Source organism: Panulirus ornatus, chromosome 34 (genome assembly GCF_036320965.1).
Source record: "Panulirus ornatus isolate Po-2019 chromosome 34, ASM3632096v1, whole genome shotgun sequence".
Classification (NCBI taxonomy): domain Eukaryota; kingdom Metazoa; phylum Arthropoda; class Malacostraca; order Decapoda; family Palinuridae; genus Panulirus; species Panulirus ornatus.
In genome coordinates, this window is record NC_092257.1 from 16,547,199 (window position 1) to 16,574,416 (window position 27,218).

Sequence of the window (27,218 nt, forward strand, 5' to 3'; positions counted from 1 at the left end):
CAGTCAGGTTTTAAGACTCATCTGGTTACACTGTCCAGGGGTTGAGGAGAAGGGTTGACACCATAGCGTTTACCCACCTTCCAGAACCATGCACCTTGTGAACTATTCCACATGGAGAGAATGAGTGAGGAAAGATTGACAAAAGAAAATATATGTGTCAGAGGTGGAGGGAACGAGGAGTGGGAGATCAAATTTAAGGTGGAAGGATGGAGTGAAAAAGACTTTGAGCGATCGGGGTCTAAACATACAGGAGGGTGAAGGGCGTGCAAGGAATAGAGTGAATTGGAACGATGTGGTTTACCGGGGTCGACGTGCTGTCAATGGATTGAACCAGGGCATATGAAGCATCTGGAGTAAACCATATATATATATATATATATATATATATATATATATATATATATATATATATATATATATATATACTATTCACCATTTCCCACATTAGCGAGGTAGCATTAAGAACAGAGGACGGAGCCTTTGAGGGAGTATCCTCACTGGCCCCCTTCTTGTTCCTTATTTTGGAAAATTAAAAACGAGAGGAGAGGATTTCCAGCTCCCGCTGTGTGGGTGTGTGTGTGTAATGGAAACGTCATAAGCTACTATAGAGGAAACAAAATTTACATGTTAAAGTCGTCACCATATTAGTACGGTACACCCAAGGTCAACACGATTATGCTTACCAGACATGTCCACTGTAAGGTACGATTTGACTAAACCTACATTTTTCTGTTTCTCTTTGATTTGCATTGCCTATTCATTGTGCTCAGTGAAAAAAAAATCACCAAATCAGATTTATGTTATGTCGTCAAAATGCCATCGTATGTCATTAAATGAAGAGGAAAGAGACTAGATCTAGTGATGAAATCGCTAAAGTAGTAACATTCCTTAGACTTGCGAAAGCACCCACTTGAGGTACTGGGGATAAGCAACCACTTAGTCTCCTCTGGAAAAATCACAGGTTTATCCCAAGAGAGGGATTATTGAAGTTCCAAGTCTTCATCATGTCAGTTGCACTGTGGGCATGAAAGGTCTTGGGATATGTTGGATCAGTGTTTGTAATGTTGTATTTCTGGAGAAAATGATTTCAGATGGATGAATATCTGGCAGGTTGGTATTTAAGCTTGTAGCTGCATCCATAGTGAATTTCAAGTTGCATTCCCAAAAAGTGTCAATTTCCAGTGAAATATGAAAATGTTAAATGGGCCCTTTTCACGTTATTATTGGCATAACCATAAAATTTCCATAAGTGACATCAATATTTCTTGAGCACAACAAACAATGGGAGGGTTATTTATGTGTTAAATTCAGTGCTCTACCAAGGTCACATAACTCACTTTTTGCACATATCTTTTACTTAACATATTTCCTCAGTGCTAATTTCATTAATGAATTTGGCTGACAGTCCCACTGTACCTCTGCCCCTCCTCCATCTCCACTTGCCTATGTATACATTAACTTCACTGCTATAAAATGGCCATGTAAGGTACGTTAGTTCATTTGTTTGTATATATCCTTTACCTGCACATGTATTTTGTTCTTTTATATTGAAATGGGACATTAAAGGGCTTTTCTTTTTGAACAAAATCATGTGCAAATTTTCTGAAGACACCCAAAGTTTAAGGGTTAAAGCACATGGTTGACAGAAGTTGGTTCTGTCCACTCATCTATCTATACCTCTGTCGCCACAGCAATAGAGTCTCCATAACCGGTGAACTCCAGTGCCACTTCCTAGCCTTTAGTGCCTCACCCTTAGCATGCCACAGGCAGAGCAAGTCTAGCAGTGTTTGCAGGGGCTCCTACCTACTGTTCCTACTGACTACTTCTACCTAATGCTCCTGCCTAATGTTCCTAATTACTACTTCTACCTAAGGCTCCTGCCTAAATGTTCCTACCTACAACTTCTGTCTATTGCTCCTAATATTTTGCCAAAAGGTATAGCAAGTGCTTAGTAATAACCACAGGAAAATCCAGTTATGAAGAATGAGTTGTGTGAGTTAAATGTTGTCAGGTGTCATGTACAACAAGGAGAGATTGTATGTTTGTTGACAGAATGCCATTAGTCAACACATCAGTGAGGGAGTAAGAAAACACAGCTACCTGGATCAGAAAAGTGAAACTTGACAACCACTGAAGTGCTGGCTTACTATGCAGGCATGACTAACCCCCCGATACCCAGGCAGGTAGTACTGATAATATAACTCCCTGTTGATGGCTGCCTACCAACTACTACGTACAAGCAGGTTCCTGCATGGGAATGCCAAAGTTACGAAAGCTGCGTGTTAAGTATTAAGGAAGACTTATGAAAGTAATCCTTATCAAAGATTTTCTTGAAAGTTGGGGGCTTGGATGCAGAATCATTACACAATATCCACTTGTTTAGATTTCAAAGAGCAGTGGTAAAGAAAAATACAAAATGACCAGAGTCCTATCTGTATTTACAAACAAATCAACATGCATCATATAAAGCACTATTTTTGGTATTTGTTATTGGTATACTGACTTAATAAGACAATCAGAAATATTCAACAATACTTATTATTCATGTTGAAGTGACTTACAACAATTCTGCCCTTTACAACAATGTAAGATAATTTGAATCTTCAAAATTCTCTTCTAGCACAATAAAAGGAACTTTACAATTATGCACAAACTTGGCAACAATATCAATCAACTTCAGTTTAACTTTGAATGTTCCTTTCCAACCAAATGAAGTGAAACTACTTCCCTAATCGTGAAATCAGTATCTTTTCTTATTTCATTTATGTACAAGCAACATAGAAAAACATTTAATCTGTACACAATATGTAACAAAATTAGGGCCAGTTCCCCATTTGGCCAAAGTAACCTTGAATTAAATTGTTTTCTAAATTATACAAACTTAACTGAAGGTAAAGCTTATTCTTTCCACCTCCAAAGGAAAAGTTTAAGTTTCATTATATTTATTTACACTATGTTCATTACTATGGGGAAAGAACTTTTGAAAGGATATACAAAAATAGTAACAATGGAAAGTTGAGGTTTCTCAGTGTGGGTAAACAGATTCTATATTCATTACAAAGTAATGCTTGGAATAATCAACAGGAACTGTCACAGTCTATTTGAGGATTAGAAGAATTATTTATAAAGCTCTCCATTCCCCCATGGGAAAAACTATCAACGTTTGCTCAAATATACTCATTAAACTATCTAAAGAAGGAAGATACATTTTTACATTACATTAGATTGCATTAAAGGTGTATATGATGAAACTTTTTCATACTTATGATTATTATTGTTTAAAAAAACCAATATTCCTTTCACGTGGCTCCTACAGCTTTTGGGCTGCATTTCATGCAGAAGAAAAATGATAAGAAGGTCTTTGATGAGACTGTACTCTCATCCACTAATAATGATGATGATGAAGCCCTGCTGAAGGAGACATCTCACTTAAAAAGTAACCACTTGGACTTAAAGTCCACTTAACACTTACATATAAATGTGTATAATATAATCATTTATCATATTTGATCGCCGCTTCCCATGTTAGCGAGATAGAGCTAGGAAACAAGCAAAGAAAGACACATCCACTAATGCCCACATATACGTCATATATGCACATACGTACACATGCCTTACATCCTCGATAAAAACTTTTCACTGCTTCTAACAACTTTCCTCCCACACCATATATTCTTAATACCTTCCACAGAGCATCTCTATCAACTCTATCATATGCCTTCTCCAGATCCATAAATGCTACATACAAATCCATTTGCTTTTCTAAGTATTTCTCACATACATTCTTCAAAGCAAACACCTGATCCACACATCCTCTACCACTTCTGAAACCACACTGCTCTTCCCCAATCTGATGCTCTGTACATGCCTTCACCCTCTCAATCAATACCCTCCCATATAATTTACCATGAAGTCTGTTGGGGATGAGAGAGCTTGGGAAGTGAGTCAGTTGTTGTTTGCTGATGATACAGCGCTGGTGGCTGATTCATGTGAGAAACTGCAGAAGCTGGTGACTGAGTTTGGTAAAGTGTGTGGAAGAAGAAAGTTAAGAGTAAATGTGAATAAGAGCAAGGTTATTAGGTACAGTAGGGTTGAGGGTCAAGTCAATTGGGAGGTGAGTTTGAATGGAGAAAAACTGGTGGAAGTGAAGTGTTTTAGATATCTGGGAGTGGATCTGGCAGCGGATGGAACCATGGAAGCGGAAGTGGATCATAGGGTGGGGGAGGGGGCGAAAATTCTGGGGGCCTTGAAGAATGTGTGGAAGTCGAGAACATTATCTCGGAAAGCAAAAATGGGTATGTTTGAAGGAATAGTGGCTCCAACAATGTTGTATGGTTGCGAGGCGTGGGCTATGGATAGAGTTGTGCGCAGGAGGATGGATGTGCTGGAAATGAGATGTTTGAGGACAATGTGTGGTGTGAGGTGGTTTGATCGAGTGAGTAACGTAAGGGTAAGAGAGATGTGTGGAAATAAAAAGAGCGTGGTTGAGAGAGCAGAAGAGGGTGTTTTGAAGTGGTTTGGGCACATGGAGAGGATGAGTGAGGAAAGATTGACCAAGAGGATATATGTGTCGGAGGTGGAGGGAGCAAGGAGAAGAGGGAGACCAAATTGGAGGTGGAAAGATGGAGTGAAAAAGTTTTTTTGTGTGATCGGGGCCTGAACATGCAGGAGGGTGAAAGGAGGGCAAGGAATAGAGTAAATTGGAGCGATGTGGTATACCGGGGTTGACGTGCTGTCAGTGGATTGAATCAAGGCATGTGAAGCATCTGGGGTAAACCATGGAAAGCTGTGTAGGTATGTATATTTGTGTGTGTGGACGTATGTATATACATGTGTATGGGGGGGGGTTGGGCCATTTCTTTCGTCTGTTTCCTTGCGCTACCTCGCAAACGCGGGAGACAGCGACAAAGTATAAAAAAAAAAAAAATATATATATATATATATATATATATATATATATATATATATATTCTTTCTTTTCTTTCATACTATTCGCCATTTCCCGCGATAGCGAGGTAGCGTTAAGAACAGAGGACTGGGCCTTTGAGGGAATATCCTCACCTAACCCCCTTCTCTGTTCCTTCTTTTTGGGGAAAAAAAAAAAAAAAAACGAGAGGGGAGGATTTCCAGCCCCCCGCTCCCTTCCCTTTTAGTCGCCTTCTACGACACGCAGGGAATATGTGGGAAGTATTCTTTCTCCCCTATCCCCAAGGATATATATATATATATATATATATATATATATATATATATATATATATATATATATATATATATATATATTCTTCTATTTCGCTTTTTCGCCATCTCCCGCGTTAGCAAGGTAGCATTAAGAACAGAGGATTAGGCCTCTGAGGGAATATCCTCACCTGGCCCCCTTCTCTGTTCCTTCTTTTGGAAAATTAAAAAAAAAAAAAAAAAACAAGAGGGGAGGATTTCCAGCCCCCCACTCCCTCCCCTTTTAGTCACCTTCTATGACATGCAGGGAATAGGTGGGAAGTATTCTTTCTCCCCTATCCCCTATATACATACATATACATATTCATACTTGCTTGCCTTCATCCATTCCTGGCACCACCCCACCCCACAGCAAACAGCATCGCCATTCCCCGCATCAGCAAGGCAGCATCAGAAAACACGTGCGTGTATATACATATTTTTATACTTTTTTTTTTTTTTTTTTTTTATACTTTGTCGCTGTCTCCCGCGTTTGCGAGGTAGCGCAAGGAAACAGACGAAAGAAATGGCCCAACCCCCCCCATACACATGTACATACACACGTCCACACACGGAAATATACATACCTACACAGCTTTCCATGGTTTCCCCCGGACGCTTCACATGCCTTGATTCAATCCACTGACAGCACGTCAACCCCTGTATACCACATCGCTCCAATTCACTCTATTCCTTGCCCTCCTTTCACCCTCCTGCATGTTCAGGCCCCGATCACACAAAATCCTTTTCACTCCATCTTTCCACCTCCAATTTGGTCATGAACAGATGACTGAGCCTTAAAGGAAAAAGTCCTCTCTTGGTCCCCTTCTCTGTTCCTTCTTTTGGAAAATCAAAACTGGAGAAGAGGATTTTTAGCCTCCCCACTCCCACCCCTTTTTGTTGCCTTCTATGACACGCAGTTAAAGTATCCTAGATCTTTCATTGATAAATCTGTTAAGATGGCAAAAAACATTTTATAGAGTTAAACCAAAACCTCCCATTGACACCAAGAACCTTTTAGTTCTCCCCTTTAGTAATGATTTTACCTCACTTCCCACATTGCTTAAATCCTTTAATGTAAATGGTGCCTTCAGCAACAACAATACTACAAAGAATATAATCAGGAACTCACTAGAATATTTCACAGGATGCATTTATAGAGTGCCATGTAAATGTTGTGATAAGTTTTATGTTGGGCAAAATGGTAAGGATCTTTCTGTTAGACTTAAGCAACATAAATATAGTATAAAAACAGGACAAGAATCTAATGCCTCGTTTAATCATGTTACAACTTAGATCAATGTACTGACTGGAGTAAAGCCATCTCAGTTATTAACTCTAACTCTTGTACCACGAGAAATATCACTGAATCTTCTATTGTTAAATACACAAAGAATTGTAACATTAATATTAGTGTAGGTCTATACAAACTGGATAACTTTACTACTGACAAAATTTGTAAATAGTTCCCTTTCTTGTCCACATAATAAATTTCATGATAAGCATGTTGCCAGACTTCAATGCACCCAACTTCCACTTGGGTAGTCACATGTTTACCAAATGGCATCCTAGCTACATCTCTTCATTGTCTCTCTCTAAAACTAAACCTAATAATCTGCCTTATATTTACATTTACAAACTTTCTCCATTCACACAATCTCTCAAACTCAAAATCAACTTCTGCAGTTTCTCACCTAAGTCTACAACCAGTACTATGTCATCACAAAACAACAAATGACTCATCTCCTAGCCCCCACCCTCCAACACACTACATATCTGCTCCTTTTTCCAAGACCCTTGCATTCATCCTCACAAACCCATCCAAAAATTAATTAAATAGCTATGGTGAAATCAAACACCCCTGTTGCAGATCCAGTTTCACCTAGAACCACTCACCCTCCTCTCTTCCTACTCACACACATATTAAAAAGTCTTCCTTGCTTCAAGTAGCTTATGTTTCACACACCTTCTAGAGAGCATATCTATCAACATTTTCATATGCTTTCTTCGGATCCATAAATTCCACATGAAAGCCCCTCTGTCTTTTAAGTATTTCTCACACCAATTCTTCAAAGCAAATACGTCCACCACTCCAAGAGCCACAAGAGTCATCTCTAACCTGATACAGTGTATGCCAGCAACCTCTCAATGCTTCATCAAATACACATTTAATGCAATGTAATCATACTGAATAAACTTCTTCACAGAAGTTTTGGTATAAAATAAATATGAAATAGTAATTTTATCCCTTTGTGGTGTACAGTGTACTCCCTTCACCACTAGAGAATACTCTCAGTTTGCTACAAGTGTCTGATGGGATTTTCTCGGACTAGTGAAAACAAAATAATATGATGCCACAGATTTGAAATTCTTTAAGCATCCTGTTGTACTCAGCTAAAATAATGCCTGTACAATTTACAACAGGATCCTGCTATACTCTTCAGCTAATGACCTGCTGCTGCAGTTTGGTCATGACATGATATTATATTTAAATAATCACTAATTCCTACTATTCAAATCCTTCTCTCATAATAACTCATGATCCTTTACTGAAATTCTCTATACCATCAGCTACAATTAGCATGCGAGTTGCTACTGTTGCAAGTTCCTAACCTGCTGCTATTATCATTCATCCACCTGCAGCAGTTAGTTCTCCATTGCTTTATCAGTTTAATCTCTCAATCAGCTGCTTAGGCATGGTTTTTTCATTTGCTTCAGAAGAGTTTTGTTTTTCTATCTGTTCTTGCAATTTTGCCACCATTTCTTTTAGCTTTAAATTTTCTTCTTTTAACTTTGCATTTTCAATAATTCTTTCCCACTCTTCTGACTTTTCTTTTAGTAATCCTTTATCATGATCCTCCAACTTCACTGAAGAGTAAAAATTTTGCACGACATCAGTTCTTTGAATAGTGATGGAGTTGCTGGACCTTATATCCGTGTGCTGAGTATGGTACAGCTGACGTTGCCCCTCTAGTGATGGTATCCTAAACAATGATGACTTCAGCACTTCTGAAGCAGATGGTCGTTTACCTGGTTCTGGGTCAGTGAGTTTCAATATCCATGGTGCCTGAAAAAATATCCTAAAATATCAACTGCAACAGTATTTAAACTCATGCATACAAAGCTTTTCACTTCATGCAGTATGATCCAGTGTACCTTAACTTACACTGTACATCTCATGTATGTACTATTATCAATCTTTCTATCAATCTTTCACTTATTCTACAATTAAATTGAAATTACTCTATAACACCTAAACAAGTACCAACATCTGAAAAGAATCTTAACTGCCAAACATCTTCCCATCTTTAGAATTCTGATCGTCCCAACAAACAGGATGGCCGTGGTTTGATGTGACCCACAGGTGATTCAGTTCTGGCAAGATCAACTAGACCAGGAAGCCAAAGAAAACCTAGGTATTTAATGAAACTGCTTTGGTAACAATGTGCATTCTTGTCTGATAGATTAAGCCCAATATTAGGTGACACCAAGGGATCTATGCAATGGATACTTCTAAAGAAAACTACAAGTGATGTCTGAAAGACATATACTAGGACTAGATCCTTTATACTCACAATCATCTATATCTATACTTACACAAATCCTTAATCTAATGCTGAAACCTCTCTCTTTGTTGTATACATGTTTCTGACAATGTAAAGATTGTCAGGCTCTTTTCATGCATAAATTACACAATTCCCTTGTGCTTTCTTCTTAAAACTGTCATAATTAATCTAACGTCCTTTAATCATTATCCATTCATCTACCTATTTATCCATACCCATGATGCCCATTCCCTTCAGGAACTCCCTCAAGGGAGTGGCCAAGGCAAAAAAGTCTCCATAACTGGTAAACTCCAGTGCTGCTTCATAGCCTTTATTACCTCACCTACTGGCAGAGGGCAACTCTAGCACAGTGTTTTCTACCAAATCTTCCAACCAACTACTTCTACCCAATGTTCTGAGCAACTACTTTTACCTAATGCTCCCACCTAAAATTCGTAACTGCTACTTCTACCTAATATTTAAATACCCATTAAGATCTTCATCCACAGTGCTGAAGAGCTGAATAAATAATCAAATGAATAAGTCATGTTATTTGGCTATATGTTCTCTATGAAATGGTAGAATAATGTTGCTTGATTATTCCAGTGACAGGCATTAGTGGCCTGTGCCAGCTTAAAGTTATGCTGTGGGTGCAATGTCACATTTGGCAAGGTTATGTCAACAGAGTAAAATCTTGTCAGAGAATTTCTTGCTCCAAAGGAGTCCAGCCTTTTCCCACTACTGACTGTAGGACAGCCTTAAAATTGCAGGAGCCCACGTAGAGGTGACCTTAAAGTTACAAAATAATAATAACAATATAATAATAATAATAATAATAATAATAATAACAATAACGCTACCTCGCAAACGCGGGAGACAGCGACAAAGTATAAAAAAAAAAAAAAAAAACAATAACGATAATAATGTGCTGAGAGGTGCAACTGGAGGGATGTCTGATCATTATCTTGTGGAGGCTAAGGTGAAGATTTGTATGGGTTTTCAGAAAAGAAGAGTGAATGTTGGGGTGAAGAGGGTGGTGAGAGTAAGTGAGCTTGGGAAGGAGACTTTTTCTTCATACTTGATCACAGTTTCCTGGGTTAACAAGGTAGCACAAGGAACAGACAAAGAAAGGCTGCATCAGCCCACATCCATTCCCTAGCTGTCATGTGTAATGCACTGAAACCACAGCTCCCTATCCCTACCCTGGACACTTCACATGCCCTAGTTCAGTCCACTGACAGCACATTGACCCCTGTATACATCATTCCAATTCAATCTATCCCATGCATGCCTTTCACCCTACAGCCTGTTCAGGCCCCAATCACAAAAATACTTTTTTTTATTCCATCCTTCTATCCAATTTGGTCTCCACATTCTCCTTATTCCCTTACTCATTCTCTCCATGTCAAAACCATTTCAGCATACCCTTTTTAGCTTTTACAACCTCTCTTTTTATCACCACATAATGTAATATAATATATTATAATATAACATAATGATATTATAATAATAATAATAATAACAATAATAATAATAATAATAATATTAATAGTGATGAATGAAAAAATATTAACTATTCAAAAGTAACGAAAAAAAGGAAAAGGTAATTCCTATCTTTATATATTCTATTTCTTAATTTGGTTGCAGTTCCACTGATTAATAAATGTACTGATAAATACTCATATGTACTTCTCTGAGCCTCAACACCATTCTGTATCAACTGTCTAGTGTCTATTTACGGAAATCCAAATCATGTGGAAATAATTCATGCATTTCAAAAGCCATCTGAATCAACCCCTTCCCTTAGATTCAATTTTGAAATGTTTAAATACGAGCAAAGTTACAAATGTTATCATTTTAGAAAACATGCCATGTGGAAATGAACTGATACTGTGAATACCAGTTACCTCTGCAAATGCAAAGATATTTAGAAAACAGGCCTGTAAATTTTTAGATTGTAAAAAAAGAAAACAATGATGGAGAAAAAATGACAACTTATAAGGGAATGCACAAATCATATTCTCTTACTTCATAGCTTGACATAGGATATAATTCATGATTTTGATTATTTCCTGATACTACTGCAAACATTTGCTCTGTATATGTACCAGTCTTCACATACCATGTCAAATATTTCTTGTAAAGCAAAGAGTTAAAATACTGCAATATATTCAAATGTTCATCAAATGCATAACTGACAATGCTATTACCTGCACAAACAATTGATTAGGCAAGTGTAACACAAAGAAAGATTAGTCCAATTCATGGTATTAGTTAAACTATCTGAGTCAGAGCTTGTTTCCTCTTCAGATGAAGAATTGTCTTCATTTTTGTGATAGTCATAACAATCACAAAAACGTGGGAAAGCAAGAGGAAATAAGCCAGAAACTTGCACCTCTTCTGAAAGATGCCTATCCTTGCTGTTGCTTGCTCATGTAAATAAATGTTCATGCTGCCATCTATTAATAGAAATGACACCTCCCACGCTCTTGACATTGGGAATAACAAAAATATATCTAGAATAAGGCTTAGTCCTCTGTTCTTGACACAACCCTACTAATGCGGGAAATGGTAAATATGTATAAAAGAAAGAAAAATAGAAATCCATGAATAATCCTGGGATAATTTTCAGAATATAAGCAACCCAGGTTAACTCAGGATAATAATTACCTATGCAAAAGCTCAGCCTCAGTATACTCTGGATAATAAGAGAAGGAGCTAATTCACATATATGAATTTCATTTGTATACATGAGGGTGAAAGTAGAAAGCCCAGTCTTTAAACTTCCATATTAAGATGATTCTCTGCAAGATTGACACGCTAAGTACAGTGTGCAAATCAAATCCACATAAAGTAGATATACTGTAGGTAATACACATGGAAAATGAAATGATTGTCATACGGTCAAGTATAAGAAAACTCATGGGATGATCCTTGAATTTCTCTAAAAGAGAGTTGGACTGCTTACTATATGGTGTATCAGACCAGCCAGACAGCACAAAAAAAACAAGTTCAGACCAGTTAGGATGCACAACATAAAGCAAGTTCAGACCACCAGCATCAAACAGGCCTTCAACAAAGAAATACAAATGAAACTACCGTATGACATGGTAGAGAAACAATAATAAGAGAAACAATAAAAGATAATCCAGCAATAATACTTACAATATCAGGTGATGAGATGATCAAATCCTGGTCCAAGTGTCGTTTACTTTTGAGGGAATTAATGACATGGATCCTCTCAGATCCTGTCTGAAATGGTTGGAAGAGCTCCAGTAGAATAATTCCTAAATTGTGCATATCACTCTGGAAACAAGCAAAGAAAACTGAGGTAATATTCTTTGTAAGTAAATGTTTCATATATCAAAAGTATTTACCACTTCATAAACAGACAGTCATGTCTAATAACAGAGATCTTACAAAATTAACTGACAGCATTAAACATAAACTTGTCTGCACTATACATACTTTATTCGGCTCATTTAAGAAAAATGAAAATCAAACTTACATTACTTCTTTTATATCACAGGCTTGTTATTGACTCAGTTCTTCATAAAATGCATATCTAGAGAGCAACATAAAATGAGTTCTGAACACTGGAAAAGCTACTTCTTCCCTATAAGGGTTATAAAGGAAGGACTACTTTACATTGTTCAACACCATCTCCCTTCAAGAAACGTGGCTTTATGTCAGTGTTGTCCAACTGGGGTACAATGTGTACCCCTGAGGGTACATAGCATTGTTCAAAGGGGTACAAGAGAAGATAATGAATTTTTCTAGATATCCATGAGTGGACTTGGCAGCAAATGGAACCATTGAAAGCAGAAATGACTCAAATGGTGGGGAATGGGGCTGAGGTCCTGGGAGCAATGAAGAATGCGTGGAAAGAGAGAGCATTGGCTTGGTTAGCACAAAAGGTTATCTTTGAAGGAATGGCAGTTCCAACAATATTATATGGTTGCGAGGCATAGGCTATAGATAGGGTTGTACGCATGATGGTAGATATGCTGGAAATGAAATGTTTGAGGACAATATAGTGTTTCTGAACATACGAGCTACCAAGCTACCATACCTTGGCATCATAATGACCAATCTTGAGTTCTGGAGCTGCATAGATTGGTGTGCCTACACCATGAGTATTTAGTGCATGCTCCAATATTGGTGTCAGGGTAGACTGGTCTATATCTGTCTCTCCACTTCTGCTGGCAATTACTTCTGGCAGTGGGCGAGCAAGCCCAAAGTCACCTAGTTGAATATGCCTTCCATCAAGTGTGAAGAATATATTAGCTGGCTGAAACAGAAGGAAAATACTGAAAAAAACATTGGCTATTTCAGATAAAGTTGACGGTGAAAATATCATTAGCACTTAGTGCATCAGAATGAAATCTGTTAACATTGTCAAGCAACAGGCAATGGGGATCACACTTAGGCACTTGAAACTTTCTTACCTTAGATTTTGCAATTGAATCCGGCATAAATTTTTCTACTTTTTTTCATCCTTTACTTGAAAGGAATGAGTTTTGGTCCTTAAAACAAAAAAAAAATATGTAATGACAAGATACTTTTAAAAAATCCTAAATAACAAATCAATAAATTGGTAAATAAACCTTGATTGATATAGCTTACCTTTACATCTCGATGTATAATATTCTGTGAGTGGATGTACTGAATAGCCATGAGCATCTGCTTGAACAGGCCAAGGCATTCACTTTGATCTACAGAGAATCGTTTGCCCTCAGAACCAGAAGTGTGAAATTCACTGCGACGTTGTAGCCAGTCTTTTAAAGATTCACCACAAAGTCCCATTTGGATAAAAAGGGTCATTTGAGGCATATGAGAATGTCTCTGAAGCTGTTGTTCTCTGTTTGCAAGAGGGTGGTAAGACATAATAGGTTTTCCACAAGCCTCATAAGAAGATATGCCAGAATATCTGGACTGACTCCATACTGCAACTGCATCTTTTTCACTAGAGACATCTACAATATTTTCAAAACTCGAGGAACCTGATTTTTTTGACCAAGACCTGAAGCTTGTTTGACTTTTAATCTCACTGCTGTTACGATCATTATCACAAAATACTATACTTTCATCTGATGAACTTTTTGTATGAAAGTTTTCTTTGCTGCTGAATTTGTTAAAACTAAATGAGCTATCATCAATGGGCTGATAAGAATTTACAGTTGAAACTTTCCTTCTGTTAACAAACTCTAGGCTTTTTTGAAAGCTGTGACTATGAGCAGATTCCCTCTTCTTATTGCCCACTATTTCTAAACCACAAAAGTTACAATTCATTTCTCCATTTTCTTTATACACAATATTACAAGTTCGGGGGACATTAGGTGTGTAAGTGATTTTATTCTTTGACATGTTCTCTTCTTGGAAAGATATTCCACCCGATGTTTCTTCATCAACTTCTTCGCCTTCTGATGTGCTGAAAGAAAAAATAAAGTACACCTTGAGTAATCATCAAATTCTTCACCTTCTGAAGATCTTTCTTTTTTTCTTACTTGTTTGCTTTTTCTATGTGAGTAAGGTGTTACCAGGAACAGGAAAAGAATTGGCCTCATTCACCCACATCTACTCTCACGCTGCAATGCAATGAAACCAGAAGCCCCAATCCACAACCTTGCCATAGTTTCCAGAGTGCTTCACATGACCTGGCTCATGCAACTGACAGCACATCACCTGTATACACTAAAAACCTCATATGAATAAATATATCATTGTAGTGTTCTGGGACTGCCTGCAAGTGGTAGCATCATGAGCAAGGAGTCACCTTTCATGGAAGGAAGCACAGAAAGAGTGGATGATGATTTTGGAAGAAACTTGAGTGATTCGAAGATTAGAGAAAATAAGAAATTGTACTGGAAGGAGAAAAAGGCAAGAGGGGGATGTAAGGGTGGGAATGTAAATGTGAGAAGTAAACAAGAGGAGTTGCTGAATCAAAATAAGTGAAAGGAAGATGGAAAGAGTATTTTCAGGAAATCATGAATGTGGAAAAAGTGATGCAGCAGATGTTACTTGCATGGGTATGGAGGATGAAAGGAAAGGATACAAATGCAGGAGCCTAAAATAAGAAGGGAGGTAAAAAGAGTGATAATGAGGCTAAAGACAGTAAAAGCACCTAGAGTGGATGGGATATGGCTGGAATGTTGAAGTATGGAGGACAAAATGTGATATGAGTAGAAATGTACATGTGAGAAGTAAGGAAGGGGAGTTGCTAAATCAAAAGATGAATGTGAAAGTCAGATGGAACAAGTACTTTGAAGAACAGATGAATGTGGGAGAAGGTGATAGTAAAAGTTGTTGCAAGCATAGGTATGAACGATGGAAGGGAAAGGATAAAAATGCAAGGGTCTACAGAAAGAAGACACGTAAAAAGGTGTAATAATGAGACTGATGGTAGGGAAGGCACCTGGAGTGGATGGGATTACAGCTAGAAAGTTGAAGTTTGGAGGAGAAAGTGTGATAGACTGGATGCATTTGATATGTAATTTAGCATGGAAGCAGAAGTGTGTTGCAATTATAGGAGAGTAAGAATGTTAAGTATACCAAGAAAAGTGTAAGCATGAGTGTTGGATGATAGAGATGGAAGTGACTGAATGCAGAATAAGTGAGGGGCAAGAGGGTGTTAGGAAAGGCAGGGAATGTGTGGATGAAATTTTTGCAGTAATAATGGCTGTGGAAACGTATCTATCAAAGGGTAAGATGCAATATGCAACTCTTATGATTCTGGAGAAAGTACATGACAGAGTCGAGTGGAATACTTTATTGGATGGCATATGGCCATTCAAGCTTCCCCCAGCCCCCCTCTGAAAGGGGACTGGGAAGATAACAAGAAAGATAAATAACAGTTGCCATAAATCTACGTTTATCTCACTTTTATTCTGTTAATTGATCAATCATTTTATCAATATTTTCAAATTTCACCTTTGCTTTTCTGAGCCTTGGGGCTTTTGCTCTGGTATCCCTGCCCACTTGGTAGGCCTGCTCTTAACTAGTAATCAAAAACTTTGGCTCAGAATGTAAAGACAAATGTGTGACCTAGTTGGAACATAGTTGTAAAAATGAAGAACTTCAAAATACATGATCAACAACCTTCATAACCTGACACTGTGGGAGGCCTAAAACTACAGTCTTGGAAGGCACATATGAATGTGTACATGTTTGATTACCATTTGAGATTACACACACACACACACACACACACACCTTATCCTATGCAAGGCACCCATTCAATCACCAGCCCCTAAAGGAGGATGAACAGCTAAGTGGACCAGCTGCCAAGACTAGGATTCAAATCTATGGAGGCTTGATCCAAGGTAGCCTGTGCATGTACGATGGTCAGTGATACCAACTACTTCACTACAGAAGTTCGTATGTATTCAAGTGTGTGTATGTGAGAGAGTGTGTATGCAGATACAGCATAGAAATGATGTCAGTTACATGATCAATAAATATTTCCAGTATACAAATTACCTTGATAACTCTTTAATTCTTAACGTGGGTAATGCAGATACTTTTGAAATTTTTGGTTTGGTGACGTCTGATTTCTGTCTCTGAAGTCTTCTCTCAAACTTCTCAGTGAGTTGGTCGCTGTGACTGAGGTGTGGAGGAAGGACATAAAACTGTGCCCAGGTGCAATGATACCGCACAACGTGCGGATGATCCAATCGTGCAAGAGCCTGAACTTCACGTAATAAGCTGTCACTGTTACTGCTGTCAGATTGGCTGTTGAAATAAAACACATCATCTCTGTCATATTATAATGAATCTATAATGTAAGGATTAACGTTAAAATCATTTTTGATTGAAAAAATTCAGGTGCATGAGAAAATAAGTCTTGCACTCTTCTGCAGATAACTAGCTCAATCTGCCTCACTCTCTTTGTGATAAGATTCAAAGAAAAGAATAGAAAGCAATAAATCAACAATCCCAAAGAAAATAAGAATATCCTTATTCACCTAGTTTATATACACTATTCCTTTGTTAACTCCTCTCTGTTTCCAAACAATACAATCAGAACCCTGCTATATTCATATTGTCAAAAACTATCACGCTATATGTTGTAAATTTAGTTGGTTTATTCCCCTGCACATATTTTACCTTCTGCACTAATTTTACATCCCTTTCTTTTATACACATAAATACTTCAGTGTGGTCACCTGGCACTTTTCTATTCAGTCATAGAAGTTTGTGTCCATTCAAATTTTTGCTTTTAATCCTCCCTATCTCATTAAGATCTAATTTCACTACCTTTAATAATGCAACAAAAAGATCTCTGGTTTTGCACAACTATTCAACATATGGCCATTTTTACCAGGCAGCTTCAAGGGTTCTTCATATCAATCCAGATTTAGCTCTGTACCTCTCCTTACTCATATTTCTCACTATGACATCTGTAATTCACGAATTCATAATTTTTTGGTGGACTGTGATTCTCAACAGATTTAGCTTCCTATATCCCAACTCCACATAAGCTACTGAGCCCATCAATTTCGATTCCTAGTAGTCATGTAACAATGCATTAATCAAACTTATACCTCTATAAAGTTTACCAAAAATATATCAATACAAAGAGCTAGTTGAATGTTTTGACAGTTATTTCTTTCATACCTGACTGCCTCTTCCATTTTTGCCAAGCACTAATGGGAAAAAACAAATAATGGCTTCATTTGTTCACACTCATTCCTTAGCTGTCATGTGCAATGTACATAAAGCAGAGCCTACTATCCACAGCCAAAACCCAAAGACTACTCAGTAATTCATCTTGACTGCTTCACATGCTCTACTTCATCCAACTGAGAACAAGTCATCCCACTATATACCACATCCATCCAATGCATGCCTTTCATCCCCTTAAATGTTTAGGTCAAAATACCCCAAAGCCTCCTTCATACCATCCATTTATTTACTCTCCAGTCTCCCTGTCCCCTTGCTCCCTCCACAGTGACCCTCTTAATCAATTTTTCTTTATTCATCCTCTTTATATATGTCAACCATTTAAGAACACCCTCATGAACCCTCTCTATCAGAGTATGCTTACTACTTTACCCCTCTCTTGCACCATCATTCCTTAGACATATGTGGAGAAAAAACATTGCTATCCTTTGTTATAAGTCCTATCAACATACTATATGGGATGCAATACGAGATACAGAATGAGAATCAGAATAAAGAAAGCTGACGAAATCATCACAAATGAATCAGCAATAAAGGGGAAATTCTGCAGCTGAAGAACTGCATAACATGCTAAGGGTTTCACATAGGCATGAAGTTTTTGAATGTGGATGCCATGAAACTTACAATAACCATAACTATAAGAGGCTTTGGAATAAGAACTATGGCTGAAAAACCTAAAGACTGACAATTCAAAATTTATCCATTATAAATGGGTGGTGAAAATGGGGGGTAGGGTAAACACAAGTTTGGATCATTCAAATCTTGAAAGTTAAGCAGCTTATCTGAGCTCTGGTTAGGATAAAGTTTAGTCATGAGATGTAACATATCCTAATCGTATGTAAGCAAGATGATCAAAGCTACAAGGATTAGTAGTGTGATGCATGAAAATCAATTGCACTATCAATACAATCTTAATCTACTCAGGGTAGAAATAATACTCACTCCAAGGTAATAATTTTGATGGCATAGAAACACCCATCTAATTTATTTTGGGCCTTAACAACAACCCCAAAGCCTCCTCTTCCCAGTACCTCCAGTTCTATAAACTCCCGAGCATAACGATCATCCATATGGTATAAACTTGGAAGTGTTGAACAAATTAGTAGACTTGCTGGAAGATGCAGGCTATGGGAATAAAAATTTGTATTAAACACAGTGACATTTATACAGTATATTCAAGAAACAGTACTACCATTACTAACAAAATACTGTATTCTTTAATCTCAGTGCTATAGCTATAATAAACTTTTTGTGATAATATCTACTCTACCAAACAAGATTTTAAGGACATAAAAAGAGAAATTAAGAAATCTGCACTGACATTGTTCATTACAAAAAGAAATCCAACAAAAAATTATCTTCCTGTAGGAGATTACACAAGATATGAGTTGGCTCAATTCACAAACATTACATAAATATTCTATAAATAATTTCAGTAGACAAAGATGATTACACACTAATAAACCTGGGCTGTAGTTGCAACAAGTCTACCCCCAGGATTCCTGTCCTTTTGCTCATCTGCAAGGTTGAGACAGGTGATCCCAGTTCTGGAAATCAATTACCAAATATGATGCCTGTGACTCAGGGCTTGAACAACATACCAGTATCACCTAATATGTTATGAGGGTTTTTTGCTGAAGGGAATGCTACGAGAATAAATGATGGCTAAAAGGACAGAAGAAGCAAATAAGGATCTCACGAAAGGAATGAATGAAAATTTATTTTCATTTAAAGGGAGAATAACAGTCTATTTCAAATGAGTTTATCAGTTGTAATATAAGATGTGTGTGATATGTGAGACTGTACTAAGTCAGGGGGATTACTTATCATAAAGGATGAAATGTGTAAAAAATGGAAATTGTTCTTCAAAAAAATCATTGGGATCATGATATGTTAAAGACCAAATTCCTGACCATACTGGGACTTGTGGCATAGCCAAACAACTGTTAAAGTAAGATAAATGGAGTTTTAGCCCTCAAACATCAGTATTCCATTGTTGTTTCATCCTTCTCTGTAAAAAAAAAAAGTCTTCTTTCCTTAAAACTATATTCAATTTGAAGTTCATTTAAAAAAAATACCTAAAAAATTAATACTTTCCTCTGTTGGTGCTGGAGGATGCAGGGTGTATGGATTCTCCCTTAACTGTGTAATTACAGTGATTATTTTTTCCAGGTGTATACACTTAATTACAATTTATGACTTCTTTCGAGGCATGATTTCACATTACAGAGATACAATTTTTATGCCTTTTGTACATTATATCTAATAGGTATTACTTTGGTTTTTGCTCCTGAGAGTTGGTTGCTTGTGTGGCCCCACCACTAGCTAGACCACAAAATACTCAAAAAGCTACTGCATCACATGATTATTGTGTGACCATTGGCAACTGAAGAAAGGGTCGCTTTAATACCTGCTTCTTTCCCTACATGTCAGTTTTGGAACTCTCTACCTTCTCATGTTTTTCCCAATAACTAAGACCTGGCACATTTCAAAGACAAGTCTTTCACTTCCTCCAAAGTCTGTAAATACTTTCCCTTGTCTTTTCCTTTTCCATTTCATAATTCTCTCTATATTTCAATTAAAGCCCAGCCTTGCTGTGGATTTTAGTCCATGCCTGGAGCCTTCAATGTTAAAAAAAAATTACAAAGAATAGAAATCCCAGAGAAGAACCCTGTAAAACACCAGTGGTATCCTCCACTCATTTGGAGAAGGCAGTTCTTACATGCCCTTTGTTCCCTTTGACTAAGGTAACAGGAGGAATCTCCTTATCAAAATCAGGTGATCCTGCTTCTTAATCTGCCTCCCATGTGGAACTGTGGCTAAAGCTTTCTGGCAGTGGAGATATAAACAATCCATCTAGCCTTCCCTTTTGTCTAAGACAAAGCCCACACTCTCTTAGAAACCTGCAATGTTCATTACACATGACTTGCCTTCCCTAAGAATGTATTGCCTTTCACTTCGGTAATTTCTACTCTGTAGAGGGACTCCATGTGCTTTCTGAATATCTTTTCCAGTACGTTACAGACCACACTAATCAGAGATTGTTCAGTGGCTCATCACCACTTCCCAGTCTCCTCTTTCATTGATAGGCATAATGTTTGCCCTTTCCACCACTCCCTTGGCTCTTTGTCTTTCTCCAGTGACATCTTGAAAAGTATTTCAAGGTGTTTGTCTAGTTTATCTGCACACATCACCAGTAAATATGGTAAACTTTCTGGACCATGAGTCTTGTATGGGTAAAAATCCTTTAGTATCATGTTAATGTCTTTTCTAAATATCTCAATATTTTTTTAAAAACTTCCCCCACAACCCATCATAAAGCTCCCTTGTTTTTTGACACCTTTTCTCAAAAAGGTCATCTCTCTTTCCTAACTTTCTATCTGTATTTATGGCTACAGGTATCCATATTTCTATTCCTTCATTAGAAATTCCAGACAATTGTACCACAATGCCCTGGTTCCTGGTTACTGAATTTCATTTCCCAATTTGTGTTATCATAGAAATTGTCAAGGTTTGAGTATTTTCCATGATTACATTACCTCTTTTTGTCTTATCTCACCTCTACTCTCTTAACTTTCTCATCTACCACATGAGCATTATATGATCACTTTTTCCAATGGATGTATATTTTCATTTTTTTATTTTGCTTTGTTGCTGTCTGTCTCCCGCGTTAGCGAGGTAGCGCAAGGAAACAGACGAAAGAATGGCCCAACCCACCCACATACACATGTATATATACACGTCCACACACGCAAATATACATACCTATACATCTTAATGTATACATATATATACATACAGACATATACATATATACACATGTACATAAGTCATACTGTCTGCCTTTATTCATTCCCATCGCCACCCCGCCACACATGAAATATGGATGTATCACATACAATATTCTCAATATCCATGCTAGTGTGTGAAGATGAGGTCTAGCAATGATGAAGCATCAGTTTCTATTCTAGTGTTCAGTGACATGTTAATACATGAAATTTTCTTTATACTAAAAATTTGTATCTCCAAGATTCCCTGTCCCTGTGAGAATCTAAGTTCCCCTCTATCTCTTTACAACTGAAATCCACCATTATGTTTTCCCTTCCCTGTGAAGTGTGCTTTTTCTGTCTGCTGTGTCATCCAAACTGTTCCTTCAGCGATATCATTACATATTTGTTCTGAATCATTGAAATTCTTTGGAGGATTATACAATAATAACTACAATAACACTTCCCTTTATGTACTGTCCTCCATTTCTCGAAACTTTTGGTTATCTTTATTAAGAGGGCCAATCCTCTCCCTACTTTAACTTTTCTTTCCCAGCTTACTGTTATGTACCCAGCTGGTCAGAACTAGTGAGATCTATGTCTTTGGTAGAAATTGTTTCTACAATTCCAATATCATTATGTGTGTTTTCCCTATTTTTTTTAAAACATGTTCACCATTTCCCTTGTCAGCAAGATAGTGCCAGAAACAAATGAAGAAACAGCCTCATTTACTCACATACCCTCTAGTTGTCATGTATAATTCACTGAAACCAGAGCCCCCTATCTGCAACCAGGTCCCCCTCATCTTTCCCTAATACAATCCCTAAATTCATGCTCTTTAGCATTTACTTCTAATCCATCAACATGTATACATTACTTTCAATATGAAATTTCCATTGCTTAAGATTCCTGACTTCTCTGTGGTGCAATTTGATAATTATACAACAAGCACGGCAGCAACCAAAAACAGTTTCAGTGATCAAGCAAGATCTGGGCAAAATCTGGTCATAGTACTTGAAAGTACAGATAGAATATGCAATTTTCAGTAAGCAAACTACAAGGTGAGTCACTGTGATGTTTCTTTCCCCATAAAGCAAACCTCAAGAACTTTCAACATTTTCATGGCTTTTGTAACAATTATGGCCTTTCCTATTTTAAATGGCAAGATTTCTGCTTTTTCCTTACTTCTCTATCTCTTTACCCCTCTCAATAATTCAACCTGGGTATGGCCTTGATGAGCATTTTTGTCCATGACTAGAACTTTACAAAATATGCATGATAGAATGAAAGTGATGGTCAGATACTTTGAATGAATTGTTAAGGGCTAAATGATGAGATGAGGATGCAAGAGGAATCAATTCTGATTGCAGCCAAGACATGTTTTCTTAAAGTGTGTGGCATTACTGGGGATGCTAGTCTAACTTAACTAATCAACTTGATTGTATAAAGTGGAATACTAAACTGCATTCACATTAATGCAGATACCCTAGTTCACTTTAGCTCTGTGAACATAGGTTTATGTTGTGTGCAAGTGAACTAAAGGGGTGTATGCAGTTTATCCAACATATATCAATGGTAGGTGTTAAAACTGCCAGATAGACTTATAAGGTATTTAAAGTGAATGTTCACTTGCACACATCCACAGTGTTAAAGTGAGCCAGTGCATCTACATTAATGTAAATGTAATGTTAATATGTCAAGTGAGACTAGCATCCTCATTTTACACTAAGCACTTTAACAGTCCAAACTTGGTAAGTGAACAGCTCTAAGGTCTTTAAACTGGCACTGATTTTCTTGAGCATTCTGAAAAGAACATAAAAGGCTCCTGGTGAATGATATGAAAGATACTCCAATATCTGTATGCCTACATCAATATTAAAAACCTTGGGTGGGAGACCCCTACCATAGCAAGTGTCTTAAATCCTAGTCAGGCCAAGGTAGAAATAACTTAAATGCCTAAAATGTAGAACACGATTAATAAATGTCGAACATGGCAGGGGCATAAATAAAGATAAACAAAACACAAGTATTTCATGTATTTATTTACAATGCACAAACTTATATGTATCTACATACATGTACACACACATATACATTAAATGGGAAGAAAAGAAAAATAACTCTCACACAGAAACTAGATCAAGAAGGGGTACCATTTCTCCCTGACAAAATAAGACATACACCTAGCCTTGCCTCAGGCATAACAATAAAATACATCATGGAGTTCAATTAAAAAATACAACATACAATAACATAATCGGTGGATCATTGTCCAATATTCACTCTCTCAGATAACTATGTGCCAAAAGTATCACACCAAATTAAAGTATAGCTCTGAATAATAACTATAGCACTGGGTAAAAAAGTTTACATAATCGGTGGATCACGGTCCAATATTCACTCTCTGAGACAGTTATGTGCTAGATATGTCACACTTAATTAAAGTATACAAGTGAATAATAATCACAGCACTGGGAAACAAAATATAACCTTAGGTAACCAAATATAGTAATGTGTAAGAGTAAAGTACTGAGTAACTCAAAACAGCACTTATACAGTATACTGATGAACATCACACGGAGTTCTGCACTGAAAGCCATCACATATTAATGTAATCCAGTTGACATTATTTATTCAAAATGCTACAAAACTAGTCTGGGCAGTACAGTATACTGATCATGACAATAAGATTGTAGTACAGTACTAAGAAATAGAGTATAATACTGGGTGATAGTAACAATGCAAAGAAAATACTGAGTTGCATAACGTCACTGCCAAGTTACTATAATAAGAAGTCTGCAACCAGGCACTGAATGAAGTCTAGCTTTAATGGTGCCTGGCAAGATGAAGTCAACAACAAGGAGCAGCATAAAGAATTCAGTAATTCACTTTCAAATCTGGGACTGAAAGTTACTGACTCGAGGCTAACTGATTCAAGTTACTGATTCAAGAGCAATTGAGTCAAGAGTTACTGACTCAAAGGGAATTCTAGCTGTAACAAACCAAGCCCAACTGACACAAGAAAACTCCATCAAGTAGGACCACAGATGTCATCGAAAAATCTCTTGACTCACATGCAAGTAAAATCAGTGTGATGTTGCACTGGTTATTGTTGGTCAAGTACAACTGGACAAAGTGGTAACATGGTCTTCCATTGGCAGTTACAATGTGTTGATGGACATAAGCCATATCCTAAGCTGCTGAGACACATGCAGAGCACTGGGCTGCTTGAGTAACATCATGTGGAGCAGATGTCGAGCTGGATACAAAGCTGGGCAATGTACTGGACAGGAAAGCAGTGCATGTGGCTGCAAAGAAATGCATCAAAGAGAAAGGTTGATATCGTCTAGAGGGAATGTTGATGCTGGATCCAGGGCAACGTTGAGCAGCTGCTGAACTCTGGCACTGAGAGCAAGACTGACATCAACGGTTACCCTGGAGGTAAAGTGACCAAGAATCATCGTAGACAGAAGAGACTAAAGCCAAGTCAAAGTGTACCAGTCAAATGATCATGGAAGTCGAGCTGAAATCAATCATATCAGCAAAAGTTTGAATCCTTGTGGTGTACAGTGTTGATTGGCCAAGGTGCTCATCCTGGAAAAATCATTCTTTCACACAGACTGCATGAAGTGTCAGATTATACTTATTCCCAAAAAAGTCAGATATGATAATGCTATGAACTTTTACACATAGCATCACAACATGAAACACCTAAATACAGGTAAACAATCCCTGAACTTGTGATACAAATGAAAGGAAAACTCTTGTATTTTTGTAAGAATTTCAAATCTTGACAGAACTCAGCTGTGCCTCAGGGTAAGTGTGCTTGGGGGTAAGGGGTGTATGTAAATGACTATCTTATATAACTGCTAAATTAAAAATTCTTTATGTTGTCTGCATCAACCATGTTCTCAGTCTTTCTACTTTATTCATCCACCACTTTTACACTATAAAAGTATTTCCTCGTTTTTTCTAACAAGTTTCTAGCTGAACTAATTGTTTAATCATACGTTGTTTAATCCCAACCTCTCTCGAACTGGTGACTACATCTTTGCAAATGCATGTTCTCGAACCTCCCTTGCTTTTTAATATCTTTTATTACATCATTCTTCCCTCTTTCTTTACATTTCCTCCAAATTTGAAGCTAGATATACCCATATACCTATTCCATTGCAAATTTCACATATTTTCAACAATCTATGTTACCAAAGACACTGCTGAGGTTTATGAAGTTTCTACAAATATATCTCATCTTTATGCCTTGCCTCATCTCAGCTCTTTTAACTTACTATTTACCACAAGTTAATCTTGAACAAAACATGAATAATTTTTCCAACTAGTGCACCAGCTATATATTATCCATATCCATACTAGTATGTGTGAAGATAAGGTCTAGCAATGATCATATATCAGTCTCTCTTGTCCTAATGTGTTTGCTGATATGCTTGGATTGTATAAGAGATTCCTCTGTATACACTACAACTTGTGTCTCCAAGATTCCCTATCACTGTTATTATTGTATATTTGTTCTGATCACTGAAATTCTTTAATAGCCCGAAGGTATACATCTCATTAATACCACTATGCATATCTTTCCTAGTCACTCTCACCACACATTGCCTGACTGGACTATCCTCCATTATTTCATGGGCCCTCTTTTATCATTTCCTGTAACATATGGCTTTCTTTATTTAGAAAGGTCAATCCTCCCACTCCTTCACCTTCTCTTTCCCTCCTTACTCTCATGTAACTCTGGGCATAAGAGGTTGGATCTCTCAAGTAACCTTCACCTCCACAATTCCAATAACATCGGGCACATTTTACCTAATTTAATCCCTAAATTCCAGCTCTTTCCCATTTATTACATATCTATCAGCATTTGTATACACAATTTTCAGTCTGACATTTCCATCACTAACTCTTTGGTTGTGATTGCATAGTTGTAATGCTGCTTGAGGGACATCAGTAGAGCATGATATTCTTTGACATGCACCAACAAGGAGTGAACAATTTGGTGATGTGCTGCTGTTGTTGTAGCTGTTGTTGTAGAGCTGCAGTGCTCCTTGAGGGATAGTGGTAGGGTACTGACGTCATGTATACCAGCAAGAAGCAAGCAGTATTTTGCCAGTGCAACAGCAGCAGCAGTCAGTGGGCCCCTGTCATGAGTTGGTGCTGCTACAGCAATATTGGCAAAGGGCTCCTGAAGCACAGCAGCAAGGGAAATAATAGGAGCAAGGTTGCTGTGATGATAGGTAATATTGTAGCTACAGCTGTCTTGTCGGTTTCTGTCTGAGGACTTACTTGCATTGGTGCTATGTTCCAGTAGGTGCTGAGGAAACAACAAGTCTTCTTTCAACTAAATTGGGTCTGACAAGATAGTTGGGGATGCAGTAACTCTTGAAACGGTTATAATGAAACAGGGTGCAGCAGCACTTTATACATCACTGACTGCACGGGTCATGAGGTCCATCATCTGTGAAATGAGTGCAGTGAAAGAGATAACCGTAGGAACCTGAATCAGAGTGTGGAATGGCCTCAGAGGTAGCATCCGTCTGTCTACCATCAGATGCACTGGATTCTATGCATAAAGGCTGAGGAAATGTGTGGATAAGAAACAATTATGAACTCATGTATAAAAGCCAGTTCATTACAACCGTAAACTGTAAGAAGCTGGGAATTAAAATGAATTTCTGCTGACAATACTGGCCACTATGGTCACAGCTAGACATTGTGGTGCCATAATTGTCACTAGAGGTGCACAGAAGAGCATCTGCATAGTGACTGAGATGGGCTTCTGTAACAGCAGGTTTTATGGGTGCCAGTTTCTATATAAAGCCCTCTTATTTACTATGGAAAGTATGTTGAAAATCATACCATGTCATTTTACATGAAGATATGGAATTGCAAGGCTGTGGGAAGCCTTGTTACTAGGATTTGCTGGGCTGTTAACAGCCTTGGTGCTGAGTTATGGTAGTCTATGAACAACCTTAGTAAAAGGTCTGATCAG

The 27,218-nt window shown here is 37.5% G+C and overlaps 1 protein-coding gene across 6 annotated transcripts in view; it reads right to left on the reverse strand.

The window, feature by feature from the left end:
* Nucleotides 1-5,254: 5,254 nt before the first annotated feature.
* Nucleotides 5,255-27,218, reverse strand: part of LOC139759943 (eukaryotic translation initiation factor 2-alpha kinase 1-like) — a 49,636-nt gene continuing 27,672 nt past the window's right edge. For 4 of the 6 annotated variants that reach the window (XM_071682599.1, XM_071682596.1, XM_071682598.1 and 1 more), the window contains 6 exons: nt 18,387-18,569; nt 16,242-16,493; nt 13,389-14,193; nt 12,835-13,053; nt 11,928-12,068; nt 5,255-8,284 (listed from right to left, as the gene is read on the reverse strand). In XM_071682599.1, the coding sequence (XP_071538700.1) occupies nt 7,883-8,284; nt 11,928-12,068; nt 12,835-13,053; nt 13,389-14,193; nt 16,242-16,493; nt 18,387-18,569 (2,002 nt within the window). In that variant the 3' untranslated portion in view covers nt 5,255-7,882. Of the gene's footprint in view, nt 8,285-11,927; nt 12,069-12,834; nt 13,054-13,388; nt 14,194-16,241; nt 16,494-18,386; nt 18,570-27,218 lie in introns of those variants that run through there. The other 2 variants (XR_011715176.1, XR_011715177.1) reach the window with 1 other exon arrangement.